Source organism: Theobroma cacao, chromosome 4, assembly GCF_000208745.1.
Source record: "Theobroma cacao cultivar B97-61/B2 chromosome 4, Criollo_cocoa_genome_V2, whole genome shotgun sequence".
Classification (NCBI taxonomy): Eukaryota; Viridiplantae; Streptophyta; class Magnoliopsida; order Malvales; family Malvaceae; genus Theobroma; species Theobroma cacao.
This window is the reverse complement of record NC_030853.1, coordinates 29,960,402-29,987,983: the sequence shown is the minus strand read 5'-3', so window position 1 is coordinate 29,987,983 and position 27,582 is coordinate 29,960,402. Positions and strand designations below refer to the sequence as shown.

At 37.3% G+C, this 27,582-nt stretch overlaps 6 protein-coding genes across 9 annotated transcripts; 2 read left to right on the top strand and 4 right to left on the bottom strand.

Moving 5' to 3' along the window:
• LOC18603393 lies at nucleotides 562-1,514 on the top strand. Its single transcript, XM_007035344.2, has one exon. The coding sequence runs from the start codon at nucleotides 715-717 to the stop codon at nucleotides 1,288-1,290; it is 576 nt and encodes a 191-aa protein (XP_007035406.2). The 5' UTR covers nucleotides 562-714; the 3' UTR covers nucleotides 1,291-1,514.
• On the top strand, nucleotides 3,158-4,128 carry LOC18603392. Its single transcript, XM_007035343.2, has one exon. The coding sequence runs from the start codon at nucleotides 3,383-3,385 to the stop codon at nucleotides 3,932-3,934; it is 552 nt and encodes a 183-aa protein (XP_007035405.2). The 5' UTR covers nucleotides 3,158-3,382; the 3' UTR covers nucleotides 3,935-4,128.
• Nucleotides 5,178-7,447, bottom strand: LOC18603391. The gene is made up of 4 exons (XM_018119255.1): nucleotides 6,124-7,447; nucleotides 5,832-6,039; nucleotides 5,613-5,742; nucleotides 5,178-5,533 (listed from the first exon to the last, which is right to left on the bottom strand). The coding sequence occupies exons 1-4, from the start codon at nucleotides 7,050-7,052 to the stop codon at nucleotides 5,265-5,267; spliced, it is 1,536 nt and encodes a 511-aa protein (XP_017974744.1). The 5' UTR covers nucleotides 7,053-7,447; the 3' UTR covers nucleotides 5,178-5,264.
• On the bottom strand, nucleotides 7,811-10,141 carry LOC18603390 (putative TrmH family tRNA/rRNA methyltransferase). Its single transcript, XM_007035340.2, has 4 exons — nucleotides 9,611-10,141; nucleotides 9,415-9,516; nucleotides 9,189-9,315; nucleotides 7,811-8,404 (listed from the first exon to the last, which is right to left on the bottom strand). Exons 1-4 carry the CDS (start codon nucleotides 10,016-10,018, stop codon nucleotides 8,184-8,186), a joined length of 858 nt encoding a protein of 285 aa, XP_007035402.2. The 5' UTR covers nucleotides 10,019-10,141; the 3' UTR covers nucleotides 7,811-8,183.
• LOC18603389 (pyruvate, phosphate dikinase, chloroplastic) lies at nucleotides 9,980-16,731 on the bottom strand. Of its 2 annotated transcripts, none has more exons than XM_018119547.1 (20): nucleotides 16,099-16,731; nucleotides 15,689-15,751; nucleotides 15,157-15,390; nucleotides 14,900-15,037; nucleotides 14,511-14,673; nucleotides 14,152-14,387; nucleotides 13,924-14,052; nucleotides 13,546-13,725; nucleotides 13,222-13,359; nucleotides 12,962-13,126; nucleotides 12,703-12,864; nucleotides 12,533-12,622; nucleotides 12,030-12,168; nucleotides 11,721-11,898; nucleotides 11,272-11,401; nucleotides 11,050-11,178; nucleotides 10,653-10,790; nucleotides 10,500-10,577; nucleotides 10,290-10,381; nucleotides 9,980-10,210 (listed from the first exon to the last, which is right to left on the bottom strand). In XM_018119547.1, exons 1-20 carry the CDS (start codon nucleotides 16,108-16,110, stop codon nucleotides 10,168-10,170), a joined length of 2,637 nt encoding a protein of 878 aa, XP_017975036.1. In that variant the 5' UTR covers nucleotides 16,111-16,731; the 3' UTR covers nucleotides 9,980-10,167. The 2 variants fall into 2 exon arrangements, with proteins under 2 accessions (XP_017975036.1, XP_017975037.1); XM_018119548.1 differs by having other exon boundaries at nucleotides 15,689-15,748.
• LOC18603387 (pyruvate, phosphate dikinase, chloroplastic) lies at nucleotides 17,528-26,080 on the bottom strand. Of its 3 annotated transcripts, none has more exons than XM_007035329.2 (21): nucleotides 25,979-26,080; nucleotides 25,520-25,844; nucleotides 24,353-24,409; nucleotides 23,808-24,041; nucleotides 23,503-23,640; nucleotides 23,025-23,187; nucleotides 22,618-22,853; nucleotides 22,364-22,492; nucleotides 21,959-22,138; nucleotides 21,524-21,661; nucleotides 21,102-21,266; nucleotides 20,856-21,017; nucleotides 20,675-20,764; nucleotides 20,098-20,236; nucleotides 19,715-19,892; nucleotides 19,309-19,438; nucleotides 18,973-19,101; nucleotides 18,585-18,722; nucleotides 18,414-18,491; nucleotides 18,035-18,126; nucleotides 17,528-17,941 (listed from the first exon to the last, which is right to left on the bottom strand). In XM_007035329.2, exons 2-21 carry the CDS (start codon nucleotides 25,814-25,816, stop codon nucleotides 17,899-17,901), a joined length of 2,916 nt encoding a protein of 971 aa, XP_007035391.2. In that variant the 5' UTR covers nucleotides 25,817-25,844; nucleotides 25,979-26,080; the 3' UTR covers nucleotides 17,528-17,898. The 3 variants fall into 3 exon arrangements, 2 of the variants coding, with proteins under 2 accessions (XP_007035391.2, XP_007035388.2); XM_007035326.2 differs by having other exon boundaries at nucleotides 25,520-25,841; XR_001927543.1 differs by lacking the exon at nucleotides 17,528-17,941 and having other exon boundaries at nucleotides 18,205-18,491; nucleotides 25,520-25,841.

The following is a 27,582-nucleotide window of genomic DNA, read 5'->3' as shown; positions in this document are numbered from 1 at the left end:
TATATATATATATATATATATATATATATATATATATATATATATATATATATATATTTAGCTCAATAATAGCTTCCAATGTCAAATAATTAATTAACGTAACACGTTTTTACATATGGGTCTTAATATAATAAACTAAAAAGGGTATTGGGATAAGGATAAATATTGCTAGCTTAAACAAGATTATTATACTCTATCTAGTAAGAGTAATTAATTAATTAATTGATTTAGTCAAATTGATTAATTAGGAATTTGTAAGTGAAAACAAATCAAGAAGTGATGAATGCAACCCTGTTTTAGCGGAAAAAAATGAGATCATTTTCTTGTCTGACCCAAATTAAAAATTTATAATAATATTCATAATTAAAATCTTGTACATTTTGGATGCTCTGACTTATAAATAATTGGTTTTTATGTTGAAATCAAAGCACAATGATTTGCTTTGAATGTTTGGTTCATGGGAAAATTGATTGAAGATAAGGCATGTGTGGCTTTGTAAAAAGGGTTCAAACCTCATGCTTAAAGCAAGCTTTCGAAGAGTATAAGCAAAACCATTCTATCTACAGTAGCCCAATATTACGTAGAAGTAACTCTCTCCTATCCCTCAACCTCCACCGGCCCCCTTCTCTCTATAAATATTCCTCAGGAATACCTCATTTTCCAGGAAAATTAAGGAACTTCACTCCCGCATCTACCTCCCCAACCCTCCCAAAAATGGCTAAATCCAGCACCTCTTCCTCGTCAACTTCCATCTCGGACAAAACATTTACAAGTATCGGGAACCTTATCAAGCTCCTCCCGACAGGAACTGTCTTCATATTCCAGTTCCTGAACCCTATCCTAACCAACAACGGTGATTGCAGCCCTGCCAACAAGGTCCTCACCAGCATTCTCATTGGCCTTTGCGGCTTCTCCTGTGCTTTCGCTAGCTTTACAGATAGCTACAAAGGCAGCGACGGGATAGTTCATTATGGTATAGCCACGGTTAGTGGTCTTTGGCCTTCTACAAATTCGGGTTCATCTAACTTGTCAAGCTACAAGCTGACGATCAGCGACTTCGTCCATGCATTCTTCTCTGTCATCGTCTTCGCCGTGTTGTCTCTGTTGGATTCCAACACCGTGCAGTGCTTTTATCCATCGTTTGAGTCTACGGAGAAGGCTTTGCTCATGGCTTTGCCTCCTGTCATCGGTGCAATCTCGGGAACACTCTTCATGGCACTCCCTAACAGCCGCCAGGGCATAGGCTACCGTTCTAGTACTGATTCCTCAAGCTCTTCGAACGACTCTTAATTTGCTTGGTTCATGAATAAATATTACTTGGTTTATCAGGATTGTTAGACAAATCTTTGTAATCTTCTTTGTTTGTTCTTTCCCTTTTTACTTTGTAAGCAAAATATTTGTTTGATGAAATGTAAGAGGGGAGAAGGATATGTCAAATGCATTCCAGCACCCCTTGAATTATTTTATGTACTAGGGTTTGATGTATTATGAAATAATGATATTTTTCCTTCTAAGCTTTTCTTAACTTTGAAAACAACTTTTAAATTGAAAAAATAAAAGATAATTTCATTATACAAAATTTAAGGAGATAATTTCATGTCCTAATTAATGATCAAAATTCTTTTTATTAGCATATGGATCATGCAAATTAAGAATATATGTCTCAAATTGTAACAAAAATTGAGGGTTCAAAACTTGGGTAATATCACAATGAAATTCTTTTGGTGACGTTTTTCATCATAAAGAACAAAAAGAAATTGTAGGGGACGTTTGGAAGGGGAACCAATTTCGTTTGAAAAACTTAAAAGATAAATAATACATTAAGTTTCAACGCACATGACGTATTTTAAAAACAAATTTTCAACAATATTTAAATATTTTTTATTTATTGTTACGTAATTAATCTCAGAAATGGAGATTTTAAAATTTGTAAAAAGATATATAAATATTTTTCAAAGTTTCATGATAAACAATAACTTAATTATGTTTGGCATGCAAGAAAAAAAAAAAAGGTTAAATGTCAGGAATTTAAGCAGCAAGTTCAAATTTGGATTTCTCAATTCCAAACAAGAGAATAAATTGATTCATTATCTTTTTGCTCCAAACTGATTATAATCAAAGTCGTTTACGTAAACTATGCAATGAAATTCAGTACAAATTATGTAGTTAAGTTCAACACCAAACAATCAAAGAAGGAGATGAAGAGTAAGTAAAAGAACATGTCAAATTGGACAATGGCCAAAGGCAGATGGCAAAGGACAATGGTCCATGCATGGGGACATTTTCAGTCAGTATAGCATTCCCGTTGCAAAGGGGCAGCAGCCCTCTTAAATTTCAACAGGCAAAGGCTTTAGAGATTGTAATCATCTGGTTGAATGAGGGGATCAGACTGGTAGTTAAACATCTCCATTAGTTTTGCTTCAAATGTCGTGTCTATTTAATACTATATGGTTTCCCCCATTGCAGAAAAGTCAAGTTTAACTATCTTTTCCCTATAATTAGAGGTCTTAGCACGCTTGTTTGACATCCAAGCAACACCCAATAAAGTTCTTAATTAGCTTGCATGAACTGGATTATCTTGTTCTTTATCTTTTGCCAAGAAAATATAATCAGAAACTTGACAGTTTCCTCAGAAAAAAAATCTGTATCTTGAGAATACCAGGCAATGATTAGCTGACTCCCAAGATAATAAAAACCTTGCTCACAATGTTTGAAAGACATTGATAGGTAGGTTTTCTTCTTCATCAAATTGTGTTAAACAAGCAACCCCTTGGCAGTAGATATAATACTCTGGATTAATTAGGCATAGCTGGCCTTAAATAATACTAATCTGACACATTCAACAAAAGCAAAAAAAGTGTTACGTAAGGGATCCTAGAGCCAATTAGAACCTTGATTTATCCCACTAAGAAATGAGAAAAAACAAAACAATGTAATATGATTCTTCTTGGGATGTAAGTTGGGTTCCTTTTGATTGGTTGATGCTTAATTTATCTCACATGTTCATTTGAGACCAATCTGAGTGCAAGAAGTTTCCAATTCTACAAGGTTAAAGGCAAAAATTAATGCAAGATTCTGCATACCTTGAAAACAACTTGTTAACAGATTTAAGCTCAAAGCAAGTGTTTTACGTTTCTAACTATTATTCTATCCTCCTTAGGTCCTCTACGCATCTCTGTGAATACTTCACTGAATTTTACGTGGAAGCAATCGTCTCTATTTTCTTTATCCATTCTCTCCACTTTCTCCTAAGGTGTTTTTTTACTCATATAGTCAGATTCTTCCCCTATAAATACATACAAGAACAGGCTTACTATACTCCAAATCCTGAAACATTTCTTTCGAGGGTCACTTCCTGGTTTGAAAGCAAAACAAACCCAAGATGGAACTTGATTCAATATGCTCAAAAATCGGCAACCTTATCAAGTTCCTTCCAACAGGAACAGTCTTCGTTTTCCAATTCCTAAACCCTGTTTTCACCGACTATGGCAAATGCGACAGGCTTAACAAGTACCTGTCGGGCATCCTCATTGGCCTCTGCGGCTTCTCTTGCATCTTCAGCACCTTCACCGACAGTTACAAAGGGAGTGACGGCAAAACTCACTATGGGGTAGCAACTTTTAAGGGTCTTTGGCCATCACCCAACTCGGAATCAGTGGACTTGTCGAGCTACAAGCTGAGGTTTGGCGACTTCGTTCATGCTTTCTTTTCAGCAGTCGTGTTTGCTGTCTTGGTCCTTTTGGAACCTAACACCGTGGAGTGTTTCTACCCATCGTTTGCAACCAGTGCCAAGGCCTTGGTCTGCCTTGTCTTACTGCCCCCGATTACGTTTGTAGTTTCTTTGGCATTCATGTGGTTCCCTGTCAAGCGCCATGGCTTTGGGTATACTTCCACTGAGCAATCTTCGAATAAGATCGACCCGCTTCTTCCATAAACAAATTTCTTAATTAAAGTTTCTGTAATGTTAATCAAGTTTTGTACGTTTTGTTTCTTTTTTTAAGTCTAGAGTTCGTGCAATTAATATAACAAGTGAATGATGGAAGGATGGATCTGTGCCATTTTTCATTCTCTTGAATTAGTATGTACGTAAGTTTCTTTCCTTATAAATAATGGGGTCCGAGTTAATGATGTTTTCCTTTTTATGGTTAATAATTTTCTTTCTGAAAAGTAAAATCATATCCATAGAAGGCATGGGACAAGTCTATTGGTATTTCCAAAAATTAACTAATACTAGTAACAAATCCTGATTGTAATTAATTTTTGGTCTTTGTAAGTTTATTAGTTAAATCATTAACCGTTAGGAAAAATATAGTGAAGCGATTACTTTTTCGATTGAACTTTTAATAATGGAAACAAGATTTATCATTCAACCAATTGCATTTGTTGAATCACTTTTGATCAACATTATCTTGATATGTCATTGTTTGTTATGATCTGTTAATATATTATGTCATTATGTCACATCAAATACAAAATATTACCCAAATAAGGATTTACTTTATGTACTTGTATGGATTTATTTCCTCTAGTTGTGATGATTTTTTCTTTCATTTGATAACATGATGGAATTGAATTCTAACAGTTTCTTCTGCCAAAATCGAGAGTAAAATATCTTGGGCCTCTTTAATGGGGAGTAGACTTTGATGTACCTTGCACAATAAGCATTTAATTTACAAGTATTTAAAAATTCTTAAGTGAATACATTCAAGAATAAATTTAATCTAATGTCTAATCAGCTTACAAGTTGAACATTCTTTCATTTAGATTAACAAACTTGCATCAGAAATTTTCAAAGGCTATGGAAGCAGCCATGCTTTTCCCATTAGTTTAGTTACACAGCTTTCTCTGACAGAATGCTTTCATTTTCAACTTGCAACTTGAACGTATAATTAATTGATTTTAATTAATTTTAATTAATTGGTTTGTTGCCTGTTAGTTGTTTTAGAGAGAATGACTTGTGAAATTTGCTTAGCCTCCTGGCAAGTCTATATTCTGCTCCATGTTTGACCCCTGGATTATGGGCTTGTGGTGGTTTACCAACCAATGACTTGGCAAGCTGCTGCTCATTTTGATAATCAGTAGGAAGAAAAAGAGTGAAAGTTCATTGTAAATACACATGCTTGATCTATATTTTAGATTAATTTCTGTGAAATTATGTGTCAGCCATCAGGAATAGATATTGATATACATGCAATTTATTTTGGTTCAAGTACCCAATACTAGCATTGAAGCTATCTTAATGACAATGAGAAGGAAAACCAATTTCAAGCATTTAATTTCCATATGCCTCCAGAAGAGCAGCTAGAGTTTGTCATGCGTATGACCTTCTTCTGGGTAGGTTTCCGGTCTCTTTTGATGACATTTTGCTGAGATTTCTCACCTCCTTTCACCAGATCAACCTTAACAATATGGTGATCTGATGTACCTTTGGATGAAATGACTGAGTAGGATCCAGGAACAAAGTTGTATGGGGAGTTTGATGATGCCAAAATGTAATCCACACGCGTGCCATACTTGCATGTTCCTTGGACATCTGCATCAGCAGAATTCATATAAACAAGCATGAAAACATGTAAAAAGGGGGACAGTATATACTAAGATAGGTCATGTACTTTGGCCTTTGGCTATGATGACCACTGGTTCACATTCGCCCGCATAGTCTTTAGCATCTGTGTATTCTCTTCCCCTCAGCAACTTCATTACTTCAGTTCTTGGTCTAGGCTTGCCTATGTCCTCATAGTACTGCAATATTGGCATTGTCTTAAAACTAGTGTACTGGAAGATCAAGCAAAAATCCTTCTTTGCATACAGCTCTAATGTGGTAGAATTACCTTGACTATGTCTGTCCATCTCTCTGATGAGTAATCTGATCCATTCAGGGAGTTCAAACCTCCTAGTAATAGGTGGGGAGAGTTGTTCGATTCAGTTATTGCTTTTATCTGCTTCATTCTCCAATTCTCATCTAAATGGTCAAGTTGGGTGCAGTAGAAGTTCACTTCTCCTGCCCAGGGTACTTCAATTGTGGCCTTGAGCACATTCCTGGGTTAACACCCAACATGAAGTTAGTAAGAATCATGGCTTTGCAAACGTCATTGGCTTTTTCAGAAATCAAGGAATGCTCACCTGAAATCGTCATCATCAGCTATCTTTTGTACTGTCCATCTCTTGATCGGCCATTTTGACAGGATGGCGTTTCCGTAGTCCGGAGCCCAACTTTCAGCAAAAACATACTTCATCCCGAGGGCTGCAGCTAAATCGGATAAAGGCTTCATGCCTTTTTCTTCCTGTGCCTTCACATCTTGAAGAGCCAGGATATCAGCATCCACCTCTCTAAGCACTTCTGCAATGCTTCTACCACTTCTCAAGCTCCCTTCATTCCAGAAGTTAATCATACTGGAAGGTAAACAAACAGGGGACCTCATAATGACATTGTTCCTGTTGATTCTGCTGGTGATCATGTCTGATGCGCCCTCTTTTACATCTTCCACAAAGGTGAGCAGTTTCCTCTGTGCCAATGAAATCTCATTATCAGGAAGGTTGATTGACACCTTCTGTTTCGATCTGGAGAACTTCTTTTGCTTAGAGATACTGTCAGGACTGGTGTGGGAATTATGCAAGGGAGATTGCTTTAGTATACTCTTTGGATAACAATTCGGAGACTTTGTGTGAAGGTTGAACTGGAATGGGCTTTTTAATGCCATATAATCCTCCTCTCCATAGCTGAACAGACCTGCTTCCTCAGCTTCTGAAATGACAGGAGCAAGGGAGAACATGGCAACATTAAATGTTGCAATTCTTATTGGCCTTTTAGGATTGGAAAAACCCAAGTCGCCATACAAGTGAATGCTGGAATTCTTGGTGCCAAGATCTCCTTTCCTCTGACCTTTCGAGTTCAACCTCCCCAACCTCCTGATGATAACCTTCGGCCTTGGTCGCTTCCTTATCAGCCACCTTATTCTCGAGCAAAGCTGACACATTTTTCTTCTGAAAATACCCAACATGTAAGCTGCTTGATTGCCGCAAAAGATCCCTTCAATCTTTCTGGTCTGCATTGGAAGTTTCAGCCCTTACCCACTAAAATCCCAGGAAAATGAGATAGTTTTTCCTCAACTGTTAGATGGGATGAGTAGTGAAGAAAGCTCTAAATTGACAGATTTAGCAGGCAAGAACTGTGGATGCAGAGACTGAGAAAATAGTTAAAAAGACAAATGATCCCCAACTGCCCCAAGTAGAGTGGCGGGAGTTGAAATTTGGCGCTAGATTGTTGATCTCCTTCAACAACACGCCAAAACTACACTAACTACTACCACTGAAACAAAGGTTCTTGCCCCTCTCTTATTGGACCCACAATGTACAGGAAAGTAGGAAGTAACAAGTACAAAACTACTGAAAAATCTTACGTAAGTGATGCAAAGGTCTTTGCATCGAGCTACAGCTAAAATCCCAAACTTTCCTCAAACGGTTACCAAGACTTGTCTGGATCTAAGATTTTAGCAACCTTAAATGGATTCCCTCTCTTAATTCCTGTAGCATGACACGGCTTAAATGCAAACAATAAATGTCAATCTCAAATAAGAGAACAATGAAAAAAAGATGCGTAAAGTTGAGGCCAAAACATGTGTTACATATGGTCATGTCTGGTTTAATGTGTTAGCCGTCCTCAGCAAAATGAAGATCCCCATGAGTTTAATCTTTGGTTTTGGGGTCCTAGCCTCCTAGGGCGTTGAATGGGGTTGCAACCCTTGGAAGCCTATTGACATTGTATCTCAGACAATACACAGAAAGAGAGCGAGAGAGAGAGAGAGGGTTCTACATATACACGTGAAATTAAATTACTGCCGGAATACTTATGAGTAATTATTATAAAAACAAACAATAATGTGATCCTTGATATGACCATTACAATTTATAAAGATGCTGACCAAAGCAAACCAATACAAAATTCAATTATTGTCCAGTCATTTGAGGTGCCCTAGGTCTGAAAGGACTCCCTTGCAACCCTTTTACTCAATGGATTCACAGACAGCAATTTCTTCAAAAATCGGGCTTCTCTTCTGTTCATGGTTAGGTAGAAGCTGTTTGCCACATTTCAATGAGGGGGACCATTGGCCCAAATTTCTTTCCAAAGTTCAGTGGCAAAGTTTGTATCATCTGCAGAGAAATTCGATCTTTGATTCCTTCGATCACTCCTCAGTAAACACTGAATCCAGAAGATTAGCAGAAGATGCACCATTTTTTCCTTCGTCGAAGAATCCATTGGAAGCATTTTCCCTTCTTGATTTTCGCTCTTCAATGATAGAATCATCTGTTTCCGTGCAGTATTTTCGGCTCACCTGTTTCAAAGGTTTCTCAGCGACAACAAACTTGTTTCCATCACGAATTCTCTCTGAAAACCCTGCCCAAACTGCACAAGGGCATGTATAAGAAGATCGGCAGATTGGTTGCATAAGTAACTTAAAGAGAGATAACATAAATCCCAGTATTCCCTTCAAAGTCAAGTAAAACATGTTCACCAGCTTAAACAACATCCAGTTAGACTTCATTTGACTGCTCAACTGAAGTAAGGATCACAAGTTGCACATAAGCAATAAAATGTAGACACAAGTCAAGGAACTCTATTGAGAGGTAAACACTACTTTAAGTTTGCATGACGGATAATAAGAACTAGGAATCAGCACAAAAAGGGCACTAATGACTAATTGATAAGAACAAAAGAACCAAGTTCAATAACTTAGATGTATACAACATGTTCACGGATATGATACAACTCATACTAGTTACTCGGAGAACCAATCTGGTAGGAAATTGTAAACAACTAGTTATAACAACTTTAGGATTTTATAGGTTAATGATCTTGACTGGTTTTTCTCTAAAATTTATGGCAAGCACACCCATCTTCCCAACAATCCTTAGCAACCTCACAAGAAGAAACTATAGAAAGATTTCACTCTTCCCCATAATCAACTATACTGGTCATTAAAAAACATTCAAGGGGATTACAAAAGTTAAAGCTTCAATACTAAGAAACTATCTACTCCGAAGGAACATTAACAATCACAAAAAAGCCATGAAATGAAGCAATTCAACCACCACGATTGGTTAAACTTATTCATCTAGAAAAGCTCATAGAAAATGGGCATGCTGACAGTTACAAGCATTTGTAAAGTAGGATTAGAGGTTTGCAATACCTCCAAAATGATGCAAAACAATAGAAGCAGCAACAGTGACATTCAAAGAGGCAGTGCCACCTCCATATTGAGGAATGTAAACAAAGAAATCACAGATCTCACATTCCTTAGCAGAAAGCCCCGTTCCCTGTAAAGCATTAGATAAAGAAAAAAAATGTTAAAAGAAAAAAGAAAAAAAAAACCCAATAATCAGAAAATTCAGCTAAATTTAGCAAATGGATTTTACCTCATTACCAAGAAGAAAAGCAGTGCTTTTCTTGAAAGGATGCTCAGTTACTGACACGGCACCGTCGGTGATCTCAACCCCACAAATATCACAATCTTTCTCCTTACAATGAAAAATACAGTTAATTTAAATAAAAGGTTGAAAAAGAAGGGATTTTGGGACATGGGTTTGTTAGGGAGAGGAAAAAGATGTTTACTTTGAGGTAAAGGTTGGCGTCGGTGAGGGAATGGAAGTGGCGGAAACGGAGGTGGGAAGTGGAGCCGTGGCTACCGAAGGCGTTGAAGTCACGGCGGCCGACTATAATTATTTCACTGACGCCGAAGGCGGTGGCACTTCTAGCTAGCGTTCCAACGTTGTGCTTCTTTGCTATGTTGTGGACCACCACGTAGCTCTCTATCGCCATGTTGTTTCCCCTCTTTGTGATCTGCGAAGCTCGAAAGCCATGGAGGGGTTTTTCTAGGGTTTTATTTTTAATCGTTTTGCTGTCTGCTTTTGGGCCCAAAGCCCAAGACCCACTTTCTTTAATGCTATTGTACACGACTTTCACTACATGAACAGACCTCCATCCACAAAGAGAGAGTGCTTGTATTATTTTTTTATACATTTCAACACAACATTACCATGGCAGATTCTTCCTATTTACAAAAATGTGCATGATTTCTTAGTACTATGGTATTATTTTTGCACAATATCATCCATGACTGATCTATATTGACAAAAGTGGAAGGAGCTGAGTTGTTCTTGGAATGGTGCTCAGAGAGCAACTTGAGCTGCTGCTAGCCTTGCAATGGGAACCCTGCCAAGAATTTCCCTTGTTTTAGGATTTCTGGAAATGTTAAGGAAACCAACTTTGAGGTGAGAAAACATCACATTACCTGAATGGCGAACATGAAACATAGTCAAATCCAGCCTCTGCAAAGAATGCAATGGAAGAAGGCTCCCCACCATGTTCCCCGCATATTCCAACCTGTTTCATTAAAAATGGTACAGATTTGGTATTGGAAAGAGGCAGAGAAGAGATAAGCATTGCAGAAAAAAAAACATTGTAAGGAAGCTCTCCAATTGATCTAATACTATGTTCTTGCCTCTAGGCCAGGCCTGGCTTGCCGTCCTTTCTCCACTGCAATCTTAATAAGTTGGCCTACACCTTTCCGATCGAGTACCTGCAAGCAAAATGTTCCATTTACTTGACTGAGAAGCCTTGGAATTTAAGGATGATGAAAATGGCGCTGACTAACCTCAAATGGATCACTTTGTAAGATGCCTTCTGATAAGTACAAAGGAAGAAATTTGCCTACATCATCTCGAGAAAACCCAAACGTCATTTGTGTCAGATCATTGGTTCCAAAGGAGAAGAATTCTGCTTCCATGGCAATCTATCAAAACGAAATAAAGATGTAAGAACTAAGTTGGGGAGAAACCTACATAAGTTTCTGACATGGATACCCTAAAGCTTAACCAAACTAGAATGGCATGAATCTTAAAAATCTTTCCACCAGAAACCAATCTGGAGGTTGATTGTTGTTGCAACATGCTGGAATTGTGAAAGATACTTGGTTTTTGCTATTGATCATGACCTGCCTAGTATAAACTCAAAGTAAAAGAAATGGTAGACTGAGAATCTATGTAGCATACTTCATCAGCAACCAGGGCAGCTCTGGGGATCTCAATCATTGTCCCAACTTTATAGCTTATGGAAAAACCCATCTCAGAGAAGACTTCGTTTGCAACACTGTGGATTAAACAGACTTGGTGTCCTAGTTCCTGCACTTTAAAACATCAGTCTTCCTAAAGAAAAACCTAAGAGAACAAGAAGAAAAATAAATGAAAACACACAAAGGCAGAAGAGAATTATACCTCTGGTGCTCCTACTAGTGGGACCATTATCTCAGGAAGTACTTTAACTCCTTGGTTGCTTACTGAGACAGCAGCCTGAAAGATTGCCCGCACTTGCATCTGAGTAAGCTCAGGAGAGGATATTCCTAACCTGTTGGCAAATGAAGGCTCAAAATCATAAACTGTATAACTCATATTGGAGTTTTGAGAGTTGATCTCTAACGCACAGCAGAACAAAGCAGAAGCATCAGGAACTTTCGTTTTCTGTACATGCTACTTTTTGCATGTATCATAATCCAGTTTCAGAATAGTTCAATATCATCAAAAGGGTTATTAAACTCAGAATCCTTCTTCAATGTGCTTTCAGAAGGTCTTAGTTCAGACTACGATAAATGGCTAAAGCAGTGGGATATTGTGAGCACTAGTACAAAAGAAAGAAATTCAGAAACGCTTATCAGAAGTAACAGAACCTGCAGCCCCTCAAACCAAGCATGGGATTAACTTCTGATAGCTTCTCGATTTTTGAGAGAACTTCTTCTTTGCTCAAGCCAGTCTCTGAAGCTAATTCGTATACTATCTGTTCTGCATCACCCTTGGAAAGAAACTCATGAAGTGGAGGGTCCAGCAATCGGATTGTTACAGGAAGGCCTAAAATTGAAACACTTAATATAAGATAATTGACAAAGCAAATCAAATGAAAATGATAAACACCATTAATTTGTCAGTCCAGCAAACAGAAAACTACGGAAGAAAATAAATGAATAAAAAGAGGAAGTTACCATCCATTGCCTTGAAAATTCCCTCAAAATCAGATCTTTGATAAGGAAGCAACAGCTCTAGTTCTGCTTCCCTCTGTTTAGGTGTTACTGCCATGATCATCATTCTCACAGCCTTTATCCTCTCCTCTGAAGCGAAAAACTAAAATTACCAAACAAGAAAGATTGGAAACTCAATAAATCCGGTTATAACCATGTAAGCTCTAGGATAATCTACACTAATTAAGCCAATGACCAAATCGAGTTGTGAGACCAATGCTGTCTCTTAAATCAGTGATCCAGATAACAAAAGTTCCATAATACCTGTCATATAAATTGTTTGAAGTTTAAGGAGAAATACAGTGTGAAGAAAAAAAAAAAGGTGATTCGTCCAATTGTCCTGCTTTATCTCTCTTCATTTCCCACAATTCTCTCCTTTGTTGTTATCTTTGATGGTTTATTCACAGTTAACAATTCGAATAGCAGATATATGATGCTGCTAAAGGTGTGAAAGAAAAAAACATTACCATATGTTCTGTCCTACAAAGACCAATCCCCTGGGCACCATTCTTTCTTGCAGTCAGTGCATCTTCAGGCGTATCAACATTTGCCATAACCTATAACAGCATATCCACTATGATTCTTTCTATCTACTAATGTAAAAGACAAGAACAATGTAGCAGTTAATTGTACAAACCTTAAGGTGCCTAATTTCATCAGCCCATGACATAAATGTTTCCAAATCAACACTTAATACCGGAGGAGAGAGAGGCTGTTTTCCCAGGATCACTTCACCCGTTGCCCCGTTGACAGAGAGCCATTCTCCTTCTTTAAGCATCATTTTCCCGATCACAAGAACCTGCTTTATTGATAAGGTAACATTACAAGATCCCCTTTCATGAAACAGGTATGACGCAGGACAGAAAGGGAAGATGGTATAAGAGTTAGAGGTCGACCTTCTCAATGTCATTTACTTGTATATCAGAACAGCCAGCAACACAGCACTTTCCCCATCCACGTGCTACAACAGCTGCGTGAGATGTCATGCCACCTCTAGCTGTCAAGATACCAGCAGCTGCATGCATGCCTCCAACATCCTCTGCGCTGGTCTCTGTCCTTACCTTCAACCATAAACAACAATAAAAGCGTTCAGCTAGCGGAATCAATACTATTTGCCCGTACTATACATTTTTGAAGCTAATTCATTAGCATATACCAAGATGACACTCTTTCCTTCAGCATCCCATTCTTCCGCATCCTCAGCATTGAACACAATCTGCCCTACTGCTGCTCCAGGAGAAGCAGGCAAGCCCACAGCAACCACCTTGTCTTTGTAAGAAGATGGATCTTCGAACTAATTAAAGTAAACAAGAAATATGTTGGAAATACAGGAAAAATCATCAAAGTTTACTTTTGTTAACAATTGCCCAAGCCTGAAGCATAGACAAGGTTGCAAATAGAACTATGCTTTAAATGATTCAATCTTGTTTTAGAATACATCAGATTTTCATTGCTTCTACTGTTGTGTGGAAATTATTACCCAAGGATGAAGAAGTTGGTCAAGATGACGCGGCTCTACCATCTTAATTGCAGTTCGAGTGTCAACAAGCCCTTCATTAACCATGTCTACAGCTATCTTCACTGCACCTTTTCCAGTACGCTTCCCTGATCGACATTGTAACATCCATAACCTATTTTCTTGTACCGTGAATTCAATATCCTACATTTGCAGGGAAAACAAAAGGCTGATTAGTTTATGTCAGAACTGTTTAACACATCAGGTATGACTGAATATAATACAGCTTAACTTGTACAATAATCTATCATTGATAATTCAAGATAACAAAGGGGAATAAACACGGGAATCGATAACATAAGTAGAAAAGTATGATATTCCAGTTTAAAGTGGAAAATTTACCATCATATCTTTGTAATGTTGCTCAAGAATTTTGCAGTTCATAACAAGTTCTTTGTAAGGTTCAGGCATGTGACTTTTCATGGTATCCAAGTCTTCTGGGGTTCTGTTTCCGGAAACCACATCCTCTCCCTACAGAAAGAGACATGTTTTAGCCTTGTTATATGATAAAACCATCAAAAAGAAGAAAGAAAATAGTAGTCAGACAGAGGTGATGCCAGTGTGTGTAACCTGTGCATTGACTAAAAATTCCCCATAAAGCTTCTTTTCACCAGTGCTTGGATTCCTAGTGAACAGAACACCTGTCCCTGAAGTGTCTCCCATGTTTCCAAACACCATGCATTGGATGTTTACTGCTGTTCCTTTCAACCCACTTATTTTGTTAATGCTCCGATATTTAATGGCCCTTGGGCTATCCCAAGAATTGAAAACTGCTTTAACAGCCAACTGTAACTGCTTCTTTGGATCTGCAAATTGATGCCAATAAAAGAATGTAATCTTGAGTTTCTTCTGTAATACTTCAAAGGAAAAAAAGGAAAAATATCAAGCATGAGCTTCTTTTAACTCCATAATTAGGATGGATAAGATACCCGAAGGAAACTCTTCACCCTTGACTGTGAGATATACATTCTTGTACTGCTCCACCAGCTCCTTAAGATCAGATTCAGTTAGCTCAGTGTCAAGCTCAACCCCTCTCAGTTGCTTCATCCTTGCTATCTTCTCCTCAAATGAGGAGTGTGGAATGCCCATAACCTCAAATTCAACAAGAGGAGGTTTTAACAAATTCAGCAAACTTTGAAAAATAGATACAAGACTGATACTATCAAAAACCAAAATATTAGTTGGATTGCATTAATTAAGGGAATCAGACAAAGCTGGTTAGCCAGAAATCGGGCAGAGCACAATGATTAAATTAAGCTTTGACAGTTGAAAATTAAGAAAGTTAATGCATAGAACTGCATCAAGAAGAAGTACTTACAACATCCCCAAACATGTCTAGGAATCGTCGATAAGAATCATAAGCAAAGCGCTCTCCACTTTTTGCAGCCAAACCAGCAACCATATTGTCATTTAGTCCAAGATTCAGGACAGTGTCCATCATGCCAGGCATTGAAATCTAGACATATAAAGCACAAGTCAGTCAATAAACAAGATTCTCTGACATACTTAGTGGTGTATAGGTTATTCCAACCATGCCTGCGTAAGCAATTAAAATGGAACTTGGCAAGATCTTACCGCTGCACCAGAGCGGACAGAAAGGAGAAGTGGCTTGGAAGGGTCACCAAGAAAAGCTCCCATGTCCTCCTCCACAGTTTTCAAGCCTTCCAGTATCTCTTCCCATAGTCCCTCTGGTAGTCTCTTGGCATTCTGCTGATACTCCTGGCATGCTTCAGTTGATATGGTGAACCCAGAGGGCACTGATAATCCAATGCTGGCCATCTCTGCCAGGTTTGCTCCCTTGCCCCCCAACTACAATATTAATTGGCAATGCATTCATCCATTAATCTGTTTGATTCCACTCGTATAACATGCCAGCTGGATTGAATGATCTTTGAACAAAATTTAAGCTAAATATAAAATTTGATCCTTGTAGGAGCTTCTGTGACAAAAGTATAAATATGCTCTTCCTTTTCTCTTGATTGCATTTTTCGTCGTGGACAATTTACAAATGAGTTCTTAAATATTAGTCAAAGAAACATTATCGAGGCAAGAAGAAAGGGAAAGAAAATTAGTTCCTTGGAGGACAGGAACTTTGAAGAATGCTTACCAAGGACTTCATGCCCTTGTTGCCTTCACTCCTTCCTTTGCCAAAGGTGAACACCCGCCGCTGCTGCATAAAGAAGTGGGGTTTTATAAGTTACAAGCTTGCAAATCTTCTTATTGGATAGCACTCTTAGCATTAACTTAACTAAAACTCCAACTTTTTTTTCAAGTTTTTAACTGCTATTAATCATGTTTTCATCATTGGAAGATCGTGGGAAAGGTAGAGAAGTTGTTTTTGAACATTATGACTTTTCATGTCAAATCTCACAATAAAGCAACTATGTGCCAACTGCCAAGGTTCACCCTCCAAAAGAGTATAGCTGCTAAAAGACTTAACAGCTAGAAAGGTTCTTACTCAATTCAACTCTTTAACCAACCAAAAAAATGAACCAAAAATCAAAAGAAGCACATTACCCCGATCACCATGATGGTCAGTCCGACTCTGCAAAGAATCCAACCAAGTTAAACCACTTGAATGATTGAATCTTCAGCTGACCGTACAGGTAAAACGAAATAAAAGAGAGGATAGCTTCAATAGGGTGGCAAAAATTCTAGCCCAGGGATATGCTACTGAAACACTCAATCCTCAATGTCATATGCCAAAGTGTTAAGACTGTCAAACGACTAAAGTCTCTTTTATACTATGAACAAGTGACTTGATAGTGTCAGAGTCACCATCTATGCCATGGGACCATTGCATCTATATAGGTATATCCCTTCATCAGCTCCTTTTTTTTTTTTAATCCTGTGGGAATCTGTTGGTATTAGACAGGTCAATTTGCAGCAGACTTTCATGCATACTTCAGCCAGCACTCAGCAACTAGGAAGTGAGCATTGCAGTTTTTGTTCTTCATTTTTCTCGCCTCCTGGTTTGAATTGCCCCGGTTTGCTTGTTGAGTCACTTCATCTTAAGTTCATAGAGACAATCCTGGTCTTTTTTTTTTTTCCCTAATTTTTTCACTTTTAAATGCATATCTTTATACATCGTTGTAGATGACGATGGAAGAGGTTTTCCTTGGCAGAACCTTGGAGCGCTCATGGTTTTGTGCTTTGTTGCTGTTGAACTTAAATTAAAAAATTAAAAAGACCACTAAACAAAGATCAATACAGTAAAGGCTCAGCCCAAGTGACCCAAGCCCTCAGCCGAACCAATCATAAAAGATCATTAGGATCATTAGATAAGGATTCCCGGTATGATATTATCATGTAGCTCCAAAAAGCTGTTGTGTGTAATACTTGCTGACTTTATGCTTTTGTTGACCTTTTGACGTGTGGCTACTTATCTGTTTAACATGCAGACGTTATATCTACTACGTGCTACTTTGCGTGAGAGACTCTCAATCTAATGCAACACTTGTTCAGATAGTTTTAACAAGTGTACTCTCTTGTTTATTGTTTTTTATGACTCATTGTATACATTGAATGACTTGTAATGAAAAGTATGTATGAATCTGAACCAAGAAATGGAAGCTCTCTGTGTGCCCCTGTTTCTTGTACCAAAGACAGAACTTGGTTCTTTATTATCTGTGTCATTTGATAACAAAAGCAGATAAGGATGACACTAATTTTAACTTTTAACTTATCAGGGTGGACACAGAAAAGAGCCTTCCCCATAAATAAGGTTGGCTTTGGAGGGAACCTAGGTTTTGCTAATCACCTGGAAACGGGGAAACTATGGGCATGCATGTATTAGATTTTAAGGTTTTTAACAGTACAAGAAGCTTTGTTCAAAGCTTTGAGCTCGATGTCACAAGCAAAGACACAGTGATTTATTTTGTTGGTGCAATGAACTGTCAAAATTAAGTTCCTTTAGGGTAGTAAATAAAAAATAAAAATAAAAATGTAATTATAAGAACATGTTAGTTTGTGACCTAAATGTTTATGATAAGAACATGTATAGTTTACTTGTACAAAATAACAAGCCATCCTATTTTACATGCTATTGAGCTTACAAAGACAGAATTAGAAGATATAGGCCTGCTGAGCTTTTTCTTGTAATTCTCAAGTCTCGGCTCCAACTCGTGTCAATATCATAGGAGCTGACTGTTATTCAGTATTTACACTTTTGTATAATCATATGTTCATGGTACTTTACTTTTTAGGCCTTTTAATATGACAGCAATACGGTTGCAAGAAATTTATTTACAAGAGCATAGGAAAGTTACAGAATTTCATCCGACATGGAGTTGCTTGGTAGCTCTCAAGATCTTCTTTTCAGATGGCAACTTGAGCTGCTGCTAGCCTTGCAATTGGAACCCTGTCAAGGCAATTTGAAAATGAATTTGATCCGGTTTTATATGTAAACAAGTAGTATATAAATTACTGTTTCAAGGTATAAGAAGCATCCAACCTGAATGGAGAGCATGAAACATAGTCCAATCCAGCTTCTGCAAAGAAGGCAACAGAAGAAGGCTCCCCTCCATGCTCTCCACAAATTCCAACCTATTCATCATCATTGTATTATTCCCAGAAGAAAATGTTTGAAATCAGTACCCAAAATATTGACAAAGGGTGACCTACAATCTGCTTGACATCTAAATGTACAGATGAATGTCTTTGTTTTTGTTTCTTGTAAGAAGAGATCGACACTGCAGGATTCCATGTCCATTGCAAGCAATAGGTTGATACCAAACATAGTGATGGGTGAAGAAATTCTACCCCTTGTTCATGAAATTGTGATAGTAAGTATGGTATAATATTATGCCTGCTAGTAAAACGCAAGTACTTGCCTTCAAGCTAGGCCTAGCTCCACGACCCTTTTCTGTGGCAATTTTGATGAGTTGGCCAACACCTTTCTGATCAAGTACCTGGCAATTCATTTACTAATTGTTGGTATTGAATTTGAAACGGTATTCTTTCTTCAGGGAAGGCTAATGAACACTCATATACTGTTGACCAACCTCAAATGGATCGCTTTGAAGAATGCCTTTGGATAGGTATATGGGAAGAAATTTGCCAACATCATCTCGGCTATACCCAAATGTCATTTGAGTAAGATCGTTGGTTCCAAAGGAGAAGAATTCGGCTTCCTTTGCAATCTACCATTATCAAATGTTAAATATTAGGCATACTTGTCGAGATTCATGAACATTTCTCAACCTTTATTAACCACAAAAAATAATATATCAACTATTTTACTGAGATTCATATCTGAAATGCTTCTCCTAGGAGAAAGTACAGGCGAGACTGCAAGTTTTATGCTCAAGAGTTTGAAGACAACGAAAATATACAAAACCCCGCTATTACTGAGTTTAGGAAAACAATGAGGAGATAGTTTGTTTAACGTACCTCATCAGCAACTAAGGCAGCTCTGGGGATTTCAATCATTGTCCCCACCTTATAGCTTAAGGAAGAACCCATCTCAGAGAACACTTTCTCTGCAATACTCCGTATTAAACTGACTTGATGACCAAGTTCCTGCAACTTTAAATTGTCAATTTTTTACAACATCAATGGATCTGAGTGCTTAATCATGAAAATAGAGGACACCCCATCAATTTTGATGTGTTGAAATCAAAATCAATCGGGAAGAATGAATTAGAAGCTAATTCTGAAGAATATTGACAAAACTTGGTAATGAAGATATGGAAAACACAACAGAAGCAAGAAGTTAAGGACTCATGCCTGAGGGGTTCCAACAAGGGGAACCATTATCTCAGGAAGAACTTTAACTCCTTGGTTGCTCATTGAGACAGCAGCCTGAAAGATTGCACGCGCCTGCATCTCAGTTAGTTCAGGATACGATATCCCCAGCCTGTTGACAGAACATCAAAAATCCATATAAACAAGATGAAATGGTTCAGGTATACTTCTACGATAATCCAAATTCGACCTATACTCTATTTGGCGCTTTCATGTGCTTCATTCATTATTTGCATGTACTGTGATAAAATCAGAAATCTGAATATTTCATAAAGATTTTATATCATCATGCAACTAAGAAATAAAAAGGAAAAAAAAATACTATCAGCTTTGAAGGTTCTAAGAATCAAAACTTAGACTAGAAAGCTCATTAAAATGGAATATTAACCTGCAGCCACGGAAACCAAGCATGGGATTCACTTCTGATAACTTTTCAATTCTTGAGAAAACTTCATCTTCGGTCGTGCCGGTCTCTGAAGTTAACTCACTTACTATCTGTTCTAGGTCACCTTCGGGAAGAAATTCATGAAGTGGAGGGTCTAACAATCGGATAGTTACTGGAAGGCCTGGAATTAAAATGAAATTCACACTCATCACTAGAGATGTAAACTAAAAGAGGAAAATATGTTCCTGTTTGCAAATTTTAAGCACCAATAGAGCTTCGACCAGGTTGGCATCACACTGTTAGTATTTTAATGCTACTGAGCTTGTAAGTCCTTGGACAGACAATGGCACATACTGTAAAAGAGGAACAGAAGATGAGGAAAGTACCATCCATTGCACGGAAAATTCCCTCAAAGTCAGATCTCTGATAAGGAAGTAAGAGGTTAAGAGCTGCTTTCCTCTGTTCTGGTGTTACTGCCATTATCATCTTTCTGACAGCCTTTATCCTCTCATCTGAAGCAAAGAACTGAAAAGGATTCAAAAACATGAAGCAATTAGTAATTCTATTACCAGATATGATTTTTAAATATAAAACTGTCTGTTTTCAATGCACAGGACAACATCCGTCCATAAAATGCATTTAGGATAGAATTTGATTTGACATCCCAAAACAGTATGTTCATTCTCATTAACTAACAATTCATGCCAAAATTGGGGGGATGATAAGGATACTCCCCTGTAATCACCAAAAGAGAAAAAACAGTATATAATGCCCTCTCTCAACTGAATATGTAAGGCATGCATACTCTTTTGAATGCATATAATGAACTGATGGTAGTCCTATGTACTATATGAACCATCAATCTGCATGGAACTTGTAATATTTATTCATGGATGATTAAAAATGCTGCAAAGTCAAGGAGTTACTAAAAGACAAAGTCAAATATGATGACAGAAAAGTTACCATGTGTTCTGTCCTACAAAGGCCAATCCCTTGAGCACCATTATTTCTCGCTGTTAGTGCATCTTCAGGTGTGTCAGCATTTGCCATTACCTGTCAGCAAATTATAAGGCTGAATCAGTCGAGAGACCTTCCAAATACTTAAGTGTATAGCACTAATGACCAGCTAAAGGACATATAGAACCTTAAGGCGCCTAATTTCATCAGCCCAAGACATAAAGGTTTCTAAATCACGACTTAATGCTGGAGGAGCTAGCGGCTGTTTTCCTAGAATCACTTCACCAGTAGAACCATTTAGTGAAAACCATTCTCCTTCTTTGATCACCATGTCTCCAACTGTGAGAACCTGCATTATAGATAAAGCAGCATATACAGCGAACCCCATTTCATGAGAACAGGCAAATTATAGGAGGAGGAAGAATAAAATTACCTTCTCAGCATCATTCACACGAATATCTGAACAGCCAGAAACACAACACTTTCCCCATCCACGTGCTACAACAGCTGCATGAGATGTCATTCCACCTCTAGCTGTCAAAATCCCAGCAGCCGCATGCATACCTCCAACATCCTCCGGACTGGTTTCTGTCCTTACCTTTACACATGCAAAATCATGAGAGTGTTCAGTTCCTCAGATTATAGAAAAAGGAAGTTTAACTGCATAGTACACAGTTTTCCCACTGATAATGTGTTAGAACATAGAAGATTTCAGTAGTTCACACATCTGAATGGCTAAGCCTTTCAACAGGCAGTATCGTTTTCTCAAAATTACACATAATTTATACTTTTTTGAATTCAGCTTAGAATAGGATGATAATAAAATGTTATAAATGGACATCAAGATGAGCATACCAAGATGGGACTCTTTCCTTGTGCATGCCATTCTTCAGCATCATCAGCACTGAACACAATCTGCCCCACTGCTGCTCCAGGAGAAGCAGGTAACCCCGTGGCAACCACTTTGTCTTTGTAAGCAGAAGGGTCCTCAAACTAATTGGACAGAACATAACATTAGTCATGTTTTCTTAATATTTACCAACTAACTAAAACATACTGAAAATGATATGATAATGATAGCCATTATTGCATATTATTACATCAATCTGTTTCTGTTGTCCTCTGCATCAAAGATTGGTTTTTGTTCCCCCTATGGATAGTTCATCAATGCAAAAGTAAAGGTGGTCCTATCATTCATAGTCCATGCTTTTGGATCTGTACTTCAAGTTTGTTTTCAAATAAAAACAAAGAAAGCATATTTCCCTCATATTTAGTGTCTGGTGCACATACCTGTGGATGAAGAAGCTGGTCAAGATGTTGTGGTTCCACCATCTTAATTGCAGCACGTTTATCAACAAGTCCTTCATTAACCATGTCTACAGCTATCTTTACTGCACCTTTACCAGTACGCTTTCCAGATCGACATTGCAGCATCCATAACCTATTTTCTTGAACTGTGAACTCAATATCCTGTGTTTAACAAAGGGGGCAATAACCAAGAGTTAATTCTTCGGCTATTGGTTCAAGAGTGATCACCATGATATCTGTTTAAAAGATAATTTGGGAAAGTATTAAAAACTGGAAATATAGGTTCAATTTGTACTATAAATTACAACAAAGAATTGCACTAAATTAAAGTTGTCAATATACAAACTTGAATGAAGTTTTATATATTATGCAAGTAAAAACTTTTACCATCATATCCTTGTAATGTCGCTCAAGAATCTCACAGTTCTGCACAAGCTCTTTGTAAGCCTCAGGCATGTAACTTTTCATTGTGTCCAATTCTTCTGGTGTTCTAATTCCCGCAACAACATCCTCTCCCTTTTCAGAGCGATTAATCAGTTACATTCATAAATTACCACAAAAGAGTCCTATTCTAATTTTAGAAATATGGAGAGAAATGAGGGAGTTGTGTAGAGATAAGAATTTTGGTATATGTTTACAACCTGAGCATTTACTAGGAATTCTCCATAGAGTTTCTTTTCTCCAGTGCTTGGATTTCTAGTGAATAAAACCCCCGTCCCTGAAGTATTTCCCATGTTTCCAAACACCATGGTTTGAATATTTACTGCTGTTCCCTTTAAACCAATTATCTGATTGATGCTTCTATACTTCATGGCCCTTGGGCTGTCCCAAGAATCAAAAACTGCCTTAACGGACAACAACAACTGCTTCTTTGGATCTGCAAATAAAGATGCATCAAAGGTGAGAGTTTCAAATTTATCATATACATTCCAAATTTGAGGATAACTTAGTTTGCCAAACCCTTACGTGAAATCCACACTTGAGTATATTCAAAATTATAATAAAAGTTAGTACAGTGAGGAAAATTGATTCGAAGTTGCATTCCTACCTGAAGGGAACTTTTCACCCTTGGCTTCTACATAAACATTCTTGTACTGTTCTACGAGCTCTTTGAGATCAGATGCTGTTAGATCAGTGTCGAGTGTAGCTCCTTTTGCTTCCTTCATTTTCTCTAGCTTCTCCTCAAACAATGAGTGTGGAATACCCATTACCTAAATTATCAATGAAAAGAGTTTGACAAAAACTCAGCAACAATGAAAAGAGACGACAATTTTTTTCGGAGGAAACTATCACAAATACCTTTAAGAAAAAATTTCAAAAAGTTGCACTAATTGACAAAGTTCAATGCATTTAGGTGGTTAATGTGTCTCACTGGATTTTCTATTTTGGGCCTAATTATTTCATTGAGTTAAGGTCAACCGAAAAATTGTGTGAAATACATTAAATAAGAAACTCTGCTGACAGTGCATTTATTGAGATATGTTAATGTAATGAACCATATCAACTCATGAAAAAGAATAACTTACCACATCTCCAAACATATCGAGGAAACGTCGATAAGAGTCATAAGCGAAACGCTCCCCACTTTTTGCGGCCAAACCAGCAACCACTTCATCATTCAGTCCAAGGTTAAGGACAGTGTCCATCATACCAGGCATCGAGATCTAAACATATGGAAGAAATATCAGTCAACAAGCAAGCTCGATGTTCTACATACTGCATGTTTGCTGCCTAGAGTAAGAAATATGCCATGCACAGTTGCTTATGATTACCAGAAGCTGTGCATAACCCATAGGATCATTGCATTATTTTAAGCATCCCAATCCCTTACCGCAGCACCAGAGCGAACAGAGAGGAGAAGTGGCTTTGCCGGGTCACCAAGGATACAACCCATGTCTTCTTCCACACTCTTCGAGCCTTCCAATATCTCCTCCCACAGGCCTTCTGGTAGCTTCTTCCCATTCTGCTGATACTCCTGGCATGCTTCTGTTGATATGGTAAGTCCAGGTGGAACTGATAACCCAATGCTGGACATCTCTGCCAGGTTTGCTCCTTTCCCCCCTAACTACATTAATAAAAAAAAAAAAACACATTCATTAATCTGTCCAGAAACTCGCAATTTTACATAATAACCTGGTTTCTAGAGTGCATATATTGCACAAAATAAAATCAAGAGGATTTAACTGAAAATGTGAGCCAGTGCCATAGCAAAAAATATGTTTGAGCCCTATTCCAGCTTGACTTTTCAATACCATGGCATGCACGCATCCACGTAGAGATAAGACATAAAAAATAATATAAAAAAGACTAATAACGATAAAAATTTTGAAAGTTTCGTGAACGAATTGTTGCATAATAAAGATGAAGAATGCTTACCAGGGACTTCATGCCCTTATGGCCTTCACTCCTTCCTTTTCCAAAAGTAAATACTCTCTGTGCAAAGAAGTGAAGAGTCAATACAAGCTTGTAGCTAGTCCTTGCATTCTAAATTACAGATTTGGCTAAGTAGATGATGCCATTCTAGCGGTGGATTTATATCACATCTGGTAACAAGCAAAGTTGCAGCAATCATGCCTATATGTGTTAACATGTGTATTTATATCGTTTTTTGGATTTTCATGGAATTAACATTTAAAGGCATTACGATGGTGAATTCCAGGAGACAGCAAGCAGGATGGGAACGAAGCTATTGCTATGCCGCGTTGATGAATGCACATTCAAAGTCATCTCTTAGCTTGTTATGAAAAGTCAAACACACGACCACAGATAGAACAAGGGACTTAATCACTTTAATCACGAAAATTATATTTATATAGACATTACATGTAGGTATCTCCTGCTTCCTACTCTTAGTAAGTACTATCATCTCATCAGTTTGTCCATTCTATCAAACTTTTTTAATTCTAATATTGTTAGTTAATTTTTTTTTTATTTGAGAGAAGCGGAGATTCAATGCCCTCGAGCAAGAAAATTATACACTAATTATTGAATCAAATGCTTGAATATATTTTTTTAACTAAATTAATTAATTAGTAAGATAATCTTGGGAATGTAAGATGAACAAGTCAATGAATCATACTCCAACACCATCTTCTTCCCTCCCATCCATGGTCCCACTCAAAACTATCCCAAGGACCGGAAATGCTCCATTTTGTACATAATAGGGCCTATCTTAGTCCGATCCAAGTATTCAACCCAAAACTTTGCAGCTCGTTACAGCCCAAACTAAGCCCCCATTGGCCACTACCCTACAGAACTAAAGCTGGCTAACAAACCCAATCCCAAGCCATCCAGCGGTCCCATATATTGCAGTAAGGTCATGCACCAGAAAACTGACATATGAGCCCAGAAACATGAAAGGCCAGCCCAGATAGGTCAAAACTACAAAAACTACTGCCACCTTATCCTTCATTAGTATTACATCCTAAGGAAGCTGGTTAATCTTGTTTTAGTTAATTGGGCTCATGCTTGCTAATCTAATTTTTAACTACTGAGTTTTGCATGCAGTCTTAACTGATAAGAGAAGAAAAAGAACGAGTATACCTTCTCCATAGTCCGTGTTGGATCAGACACCGGCGTAAGTATGGCTTCCGCCACCGTCTCAACCTTCCTCTGTTTCGAACTCGACAACTTCTTTCCGTTACTACGGGGATATTCTTCGGTGACGCAACGAGCAACTCCAAGACGACGGACACACCTTGGCCTCGCACCAAGAAATGAACGGTTCTCTCTAACGAGATCAAAGAAATGATGATGATCCGTGTACTTTCCCTTGAATAGCCCCTGCTTACATACATCTGCCGTACTCCTTATAACTATTCCTTTCATAGCCGAAGACATTTTCTCTTTTCCTCAACTTTTTATCCTGCTTAATTCGATTTGTTTGAATAAATTTTAAAAAAAAACAGCAAAATTATGAAGAAATAAACAAAAAATTCAATGAAAGTAAATAAAAAAATGAATTAAAAAAATAAAAATTTGATATTGGAAAATTGATGCTACCTGAGCTTGGAAAGAGAGGGAAGAGTGATTGATTCTTTGAACCTTCGAGGCGGAGAAGCAGACCTCGGATGGAGTTAAAAAAATGGCGGTTGGTGTTTTATATATTTATTTATTTATTATAATAAGTTTTAAGAAAATAAAATGAATAAAAGCAAAATAAAAAGGCTTTGATGAATGACATGAGTGGATGGGATTACGGTTATAGCGCTAAGTCATGGGGGCTAAAGGAACTTTGAATTCCTCGAATTTCCTTAAATGCCCTCGTAGGAAATGGAGAGAAATTCTCGCTACAACCTCGTTTCACGAAAGTTGCGAATCATATTCCAACACGTGCCTCGTCGCCATCTACGTGTCATTTTTGAATTGGTTGTTGGTGGGTGTTGAGCTATTTTGTCTTGTGTGTTGCATGAGATTGCGTTGTTGTCCTTTTTCTTTTGTTTTTTTTGCCCTTTATTATTAAGAATTTCAGGATGTTGCATGGCACGCACATTAACAACAAAGGCCCATTCAACGACAAAAGAGTTCAGTTTCAGCAATGGTTGGAAGGATTTAATTCCTATTTCAATATCAATATCACCGTCCATTTCTATCCCAATTGAATGTATGTTCATGGTTATTCTCATGTGAGAAATACAATAACATATTTAAATCTCTATATTCTTTTAAATTTATTTTTAAATTTCACTTGCACGTCCTGTTATCATAAATATGATATCACTAAAAATTAAGTAAATTTTAAATTTATTCTTTCAGTCTACATTTTCTGAACAAATAAATTAGTTGTTAAATTGAGTGTGTTTTGATATTTTATTAAGTTAAACTAACGATATAACTCCTTTTGAGAATATAATTATTTACAAAAGATTAATTGAGAAAATAAATACGATATGTTAATTATATGAAAAAAGAAAAGGTATAAATCATATGAGATGGAAGTGAAATTTGTCATTCTTTTTATTATTTTTTCGGTTGAACTTGACCTCAAATTATATATATTTAAAAAATTTGGGTTTATCAAATGTCATATCATAAGATTTTACAAATACATGAGATTGCAAAATTGTAAAAGAAAAATGCTACTACATAATAATAAATACCTTATAAGATTTCTTTGTCACCAAATTAATTGGAGAATAACATCCCATGTATGAGGAACTGCGAATCTGTTTTCGTGGCATTCAATCAACACTATGTCGCCTTTGGGTCTTTCTCGATATTTCTTAACTTTGTTTTTCCTTGGACCACAATTCAAATAACATGTATATCTATATATATATATATATGTATGTATGTATGTATATATATATATGTATGTATGTATATATATATGTTATTTCATGAAAGCCTTAAGATATTATTGTAGTAGATAAATATAATTAATGGGACAAATTGGTCGTCATTCACAGAACACAAAGCAATAGGACATTTTAGGGAGTTCCATTCCATTGGAGTGAGGGATGATCTAGTGGTTGAATCTGGGTATGATGAATAGAAGAAAAACCATAACCAAAGAGTGTTTACAGTAGTTGTTGAGTGTACTTTGACTCCACAGGTATCATGCCACGTGGCTAAGCCATGGACACAAGAGGGAAACTGCAATCTTG

What these genes read in the sequence shown, in the direction of transcription:
- LOC18603387 (XM_007035329.2), bottom strand. Translation starts at nt 25,816, where the DNA reads ATGTCTTCGGCTATGAAAGGAATAGTTATAAGGAGTACGGCAGATGTA. An exon ending in CTGTTCGCTCTGGTGCTGCG is followed by an intron (nt 23,641 to 23,807) that starts GTAAGGGATTGG and finishes CCATATGTTTAG; the next exon opens with ATCTCGATGCCTGGTATGAT. An exon ending in TTTGTAGGACAGAACACATG is followed by an intron (nt 20,237 to 20,674) that starts GTAACTTTTCTG and finishes AATCCTTTTCAG; the next exon opens with TTCTTTGCTTCAGATGAGAG.
- LOC18603393 (XM_007035344.2), top strand. Translation starts at nt 715, where the DNA reads ATGGCTAAATCCAGCACCTCTTCCTCGTCAACTTCCATCTCGGACAAA.
- LOC18603392 (XM_007035343.2), top strand. Translation starts at nt 3,383, where the DNA reads ATGGAACTTGATTCAATATGCTCAAAAATCGGCAACCTTATCAAGTTC.
- LOC18603391 (XM_018119255.1), bottom strand. Translation starts at nt 7,052, where the DNA reads ATGCAGACCAGAAAGATTGAAGGGATCTTTTGCGGCAATCAAGCAGCT. An exon ending in GCTGATGATGACGATTTCAG is followed by an intron (nt 6,040 to 6,123) that starts GTGAGCATTCCT and finishes GTGTTAACCCAG; the next exon opens with GAATGTGCTCAAGGCCACAA. An exon ending in GATGGACAGACATAGTCAAG is followed by an intron (nt 5,743 to 5,831) that starts GTAATTCTACCA and finishes CCAATATTGCAG; the next exon opens with TACTATGAGGACATAGGCAA.
- LOC18603389 (XM_018119547.1), bottom strand. An exon ending in AATTTTTAGTCAATGCACAG is followed by an intron (nt 14,053 to 14,151) that starts GTTACACACACT and finishes CTCTTTCTGTAG; the next exon opens with GGAGAGGATGTGGTTTCCGG. An exon ending in ACCAACTTCTTCATCCTTGG is followed by an intron (nt 13,360 to 13,545) that starts GTAATAATTTCC and finishes TACTTTAATTAG; the next exon opens with TTCGAAGATCCATCTTCTTA.
- LOC18603390 (XM_007035340.2), bottom strand. Translation starts at nt 10,018, where the DNA reads ATGTATAAAAAAATAATACAAGCACTCTCTCTTTGTGGATGGAGGTCT. An exon ending in CTTTTCTTCTTGGTAATGAG is followed by an intron (nt 9,316 to 9,414) that starts GTAAAATCCATT and finishes AATGCTTTACAG; the next exon opens with GGAACGGGGCTTTCTGCTAA. An exon ending in TGTTTTGCATCATTTTGGAG is followed by an intron (nt 8,405 to 9,188) that starts GTATTGCAAACC and finishes GCCCTTGTGCAG; the next exon opens with TTTGGGCAGGGTTTTCAGAG.